At 54.9% G+C, this 5,057-nt stretch overlaps 1 protein-coding gene across 1 annotated transcript in view; it reads left to right on the top strand.

Moving 5' to 3' along the window:
• The window catches only part of kif16ba (kinesin family member 16Ba), a 27,714-nt gene that overhangs the window by 5,045 nt on the left and 17,612 nt on the right, over positions 1–5,057 (top strand). Inside the window, 14 exon segments of the mRNA XM_007578496.2 lie at positions 344–413; positions 492–605; positions 675–791; positions 2,005–2,102; positions 2,329–2,438; positions 2,688–2,830; positions 2,900–3,068; positions 3,143–3,274; positions 3,350–3,525; positions 3,953–4,018; positions 4,106–4,165; positions 4,308–4,427; positions 4,505–4,556; positions 4,630–4,767. Coding sequence (XP_007578558.1) covers positions 344–413; positions 492–605; positions 675–791; positions 2,005–2,102; positions 2,329–2,438; positions 2,688–2,830; positions 2,900–3,068; positions 3,143–3,274; positions 3,350–3,525; positions 3,953–4,018; positions 4,106–4,165; positions 4,308–4,427; positions 4,505–4,556; positions 4,630–4,767 — 1,565 coding nt within the window.

Here is a 5,057-nt window from a genome sequence, read left to right as displayed (position 1 = left end):
ATTTTGCCCCCAAAACAGTCGATGCCTCCCCCGTCACACGCATCGGTTCAACCAGACAGCCATTTGTAATCCATAGGGGGGGGCAGAAAGTGTTTGGAAACCACTGGTGTAAACGCTGAGTTGTGGGCGTGGCCAGCAGCAGCTTGATTGGACTTAAAGAGACAGCTCAGACTGAAACCTCTTGGTCTGCAAATGATTTTCAGCAAAAACCTCGTAACCTGTTCAGGAGGCGGGATGCTGTAAATGTCGCTCAGACTCGAATCTTTAACATTTACATTTTTGTTCTGGTTGAAACCAGAAGCAGGTCGGAACTAGATGTTGATCCAGATGTTTTCTCCTCCAGGGAGAAAGAGCTGGAGGCCAAATGCATCATCAGGATGGAGGGAAGCAAGACCAGCATCACCAACCTGAAGGTTAGCTGGGTCCTGGTTCCGGTTCTGGTCCGAACCGGTGCCAGTCAGAACCCAAGCCTTGGTGTTTCTGCCCCTCAGGTCCCAGAGGGCGTGGTCGGCGACTCGATGAGGGAACGGATCAGAACCTTCACCTACGACTTCTCCTATGACTCGACAGACGGACGGAGCCGCGCCTTCGTCTCTCAGGAAACGGTGAGGCCGGCGGAGCGGCGGCCATGTCGCAACGGGGCTGCTGTGACCTTTGACCTCTGACCTCCGCAGGTGTTCAGGGACCTGGGCTCCGACGTGCTGAAGGCGGCCTTCGAGGGTTACAACGCCTGCGTGTTCGCCTACGGACAGACCGGATCCGGGAAGTCCTACACCATGATGGGCGTCCCAGTAAGAACTCACACTGGATCCCAGTAACGGCTGGACAGCTGGTCGCCGTGGAGACGGCTGATTGATCTGCAGCTGATTGATCCGTTTGTTTGGATGTCCGGCTGAGTTTGGTCTGGATAAGAGCAGAGAGGGAAAGTGTGGCCAGTGGAAACCAGTAGCTGCTTGTGGTCAGACTGGTTGGCTCAGTGGGAGAAGTTCAGTGATCAGCTCCACCACTGAGGAAAAGCTCAGGGTTTTTCTTCTTTATGAGGAAGTTTGAGGGAATTTAATGGGAGGAAAAACAATTCTGGTAAAAATTTATAAACAAAAACAAACAAATGACATCTTGGAGTAATGGCCTAGTCCAAGTCAGCTTTTCACAGCGCTGGGCTTTGGTTGGATGCTCTGTTTATGAATGTGTGGGTTGATTTCTCTGAGAGAACTGAGGCATGACCTTTGACCCTCAGTTTCTGGCTGAGAGTCCCAGCAGGGTTTGGTCAGAGACTCGAGAATTTTCAGCTGCGTTCACAAAGTCATTTCAAAATAAATGTAGTCAGACAGAGCGCCGCGGCGGCCATCTTTACCGCTGTAAACGGAGCGCCGCGGCGGCCATCTTTACCGCTGTAAACGGAGCGCCGCGGCGGCCATCTTTACCGCTGTAAACGGAGCGCCGCGGCGGCCATCTTTACCGCTGTAAACGGAGCGCCGCGGCGGCCATCTTGGCTGTGTGCGGCGCCGCCGTGTCTCCTGATGGGATGATCTGGCCGGTTTGCTGTTTGCTCTGGTGATTGAATCGGCGTTGGGTCTCTGACCTGCAGGCAAACAGAATAATCTCTGCTGACCAGAGGAGTCACTCAGTCTGGCTCCGATTGGCTCAACCAGGAGCCGCTTCTTCTTCTGCTGCTGAATGAACGCGGTTTGACCTGAACGAACTGAACGCTTCAGTTCATTCATTTGGACATGAACATTTTATTCTTTAAATCGGAACTTGACGACCCGCCATTAAAAATACCCACAATTATTAGACTTTATTTAAAATTAAGCATAGAGTGGAATCATTTTCATAAAATATTTACATTTATTTAGTATAAAGAGCGTAGCAGGAAACGCTGCCCCCTGCAGGTGAGAGGCAGTGTTACTGGAACTCAAAGTTCTGACCATTTTAGTGGAAAATTTCCAGTAAAGTCAGAATGAGGCATCAGCGTTTCCATGGTAACGGGCCGTTTTCCGTCAGGGCGACGCCGGTCTGATCCCCAGGATCTGTGAGGGGCTGTTCAGTCGGATCGCTGACGCGTCGCGGCGAGACGAAGCTTCGTTCCGCACCGAGGTCAGGTGAGTCCACCGCCTGCACCTCCAGGTGGTGCTGCGGCTCCGGGGTCGGCTCTGAGCACAGCTGAGGAAGAGTGGTGCTGTGGGCTGCCAGAGAAGGCAGGAGTTGTCATGGCGACAGCACTTTCTCTCTATCTGGTTATTTTTGCCTCATTTCCTGGAGACAAACTGAACCAGAACCCAAACGGGTCGAATACCAGAACCCCCTGTCGACCTGTCGTCCCTCCAGCTACCTGGAGATCTACAACGAGCGAGTCAGAGACCTGCTGAGGAGGAAGTCCAGCCACACCTACAACCTGCGGGTCCGAGAGCATCCCAAGGACGGGCCGTACGTGGAAGGTAGCGGCGCCGGCGGCTCCTGACTGATTCAGCGCCGCTTCATGCGGTTTAACCTGCGTTTCCTAAATTCACAGCGTGTTTTTTACGTCTTTCTGGTTTCTATGTGCAATGAATCTTTTACAGTTTTCAGTGTTTCTTTGTGTGACTTTAATGTTTCTCGTTTTTAACGCGTTTGGTGCGTTTTAAAGTTTCGGTTCCCAGCGTTTTCAGTTTTTCTGATCGGTGTGGTGGGTTTGTGTTGCGGCGCAGACCTGTCCAAACACCTGGTGCAGAACTACGGCGACGTGGAGGAGCTGATGGAGGCGGGGAACATCAACCGCACCACCGCCAGCACCGGCATGAACGACGTCAGCAGCCGCTCCCACGCCATCTTCACCATCAATTTCACGCAGGTCGGTGGCGTCGGCCAATCCCACGGCCTCGTGTCGGCAGGCCGAAGTGACCGCCGCGTCTGATTTCAGGCCAAGTTTGACGCAGAGATGCCGAGCGAGACGGTGAGTAAGATCCACCTGGTGGACCTGGCCGGCAGCGAGCGCGCCGACGCCACCGGCGCCTCCGGCGTCCGGCTGAAGGAGGGCGGGAACATCAACAAGTCGCTGGTCACGCTGGGAAACGTCATCTCTGCTCTGGGTCAGGACCGCCGTGTGATTGCGCCGCTGCGGCTGGCGCTCCGGTTCTGACCCGCTGTCTCTGTTTCCGTCCAGCTGACATGGCGCCGGACGGCGGGAACGCCAACCAGAAGAAGAAGACGGTGTTCGTCCCCTACAGAGACTCGGTGCTGACCTGGCTGCTGAAGGACAGTCTGGGCGGGAACGCCAAGACCATCATGATCGCAAGTGAGCGCCGCCGCCTGACCAGACTGAGGTAAGCAGCTCTTCAGAATAAAAGCCCTGACTGTTTAGTCTTCGCAGCCATCTCCCCCGCCGACGTGAACTACGGCGAGACGCTCAGCACTCTGCGCTACGCCAACCGAGCCAAGAACATCATCAACAAACCCACCGTCAACGAGGACTCCAACGTCCGGCTGATCAGGGAGCTGCGGGCGGAGATCGCCCGGCTCAAGGCGCTGCTGCTGCAGGGGAACCAGGTGAGCGCTCAGGGCGCCGCACCGCATTTAGTACCAGAAACATCAAATTAGAACGACTCTGCTTTAGACGCCTCACTGGCTGGATTTACGGATCAGGTTGGCTAAATACCAACATAGCTAGCGGGCCGAGCGCTGAGCCCTGAGGAGCTCCGGAAACCAGAGTCGGCGTCGTGACGGCTCAGCTGACGGCGCGTTTTCCTGATTCGGCCCCATGTCACCTTGTTGATCGTTGGCATTTTGCTAAATCTGGTGTCTTCATGACAACGTTGTACGTTCATTGATATAATAAAATAAAATAATCCCGTCAGTCAGTTCTTCGAGAAGCAGCAGAGCTCGGCTTTTAAAACGATTTCAGTGGCCCGATAACCGGTCCTGGTAATGGCAGCATCATGGTTTCCTGAAACGGTTTTCCCTCCCTCTGCTTCAGATCGCTCTGCTGGACTCGCCCACGGCTCTGAGCATGGAGGAGAAGCTGCACCAGAACGAGGCCCGGGTCGGTCCACATCGGCGCTCAGACAAGATGGAGGACGGAAACGTTCTGAAAGCCTCCGACGGCTCACTCTGCTGTTCTGGTCCGCAGGTTCTGGAGCTGACCAAGGAGTGGACCAACAAATGGAACGAGACGCAGAACATCCTGAAGGTAAGAGGGTTCTGTCCGGTCCGGTCCAGAACCGATCCGGTCCGGTCTGGTGCAGTCCGGTCCGGTGCTGTCCGGTCCAGACCTGTCCGGTCCGGTTCCGTCCGGTCCAGACTCCTCCTGACTCCTGCTCTCTGCGCTGCAGGAGGAGACGCTGGCTCTGAGGAAGGAGGGCATCGGCGTGGTTCTGGACTCGGAGCTGCCTCACCTCATCGGCATCGATGACGACCTGCTCAGCACCGGCATCATCCTCTACCACCTGAAGGTGGCGCCGTCGGGTCAGACTGTAGTCGGGCCACGAGGCGTTCAGGTTGCTCAGGAAAGGTGTGTTTTGTGTCTCAGGAGGGACGGACGTACGTGGGCCGGGAGGACGCGTCCAGCGAACAGGACATCAGTGAGTCCTGTCCGTCTGATGAAGACCTCTGCTGGTCCTGGTTCTGGACTCACGTTCTGCTCTGCTCTTGCAGTTCTGCACGGCCTGGACCTGGAGAGCGAGCACTGTGTGTTTGAGAACCAGAACGGGACGGTTACCCTGGTGCCGCTCGGTGGGGCTCGGTGTTCGGTCAACGGGGTTCTGGTGGCGGCGCCGGTGCAGCTCAACCAGGGTGAGGATCCAAAAGAACCTGAGTATTTCACGACCCGGTGTAACTAGAGGAGTTCTGGTACGGTTCTGGTCAGCAGTGGACACCGCTAACTAAAAGTTAGCTTCACTAAATCTGAACAGCTAATCATGGTTCCACTGAAGCTGCATACCAACTTGATAATTAGCAGGAGCTAATGCTAAAGCGTTATACCAACATGATAATTAGCAGGAGCTAATGCTAAAGCGTTATACCAACATGATAATTAGCAGGAGCTAATGCTAAAGCGTTATACCAACATGATAATTAGCAGG

Source organism: Poecilia formosa, unplaced genomic scaffold (genome assembly GCF_000485575.1).
Source record: "Poecilia formosa unplaced genomic scaffold, Poecilia_formosa-5.1.2 Scaffold481, whole genome shotgun sequence".
Lineage (NCBI taxonomy): Eukaryota > Metazoa > Chordata > Actinopteri > Cyprinodontiformes > Poeciliidae > Poecilia > Poecilia formosa.
This window is presented reverse-complemented; position numbering and strand designations above follow the sequence as displayed.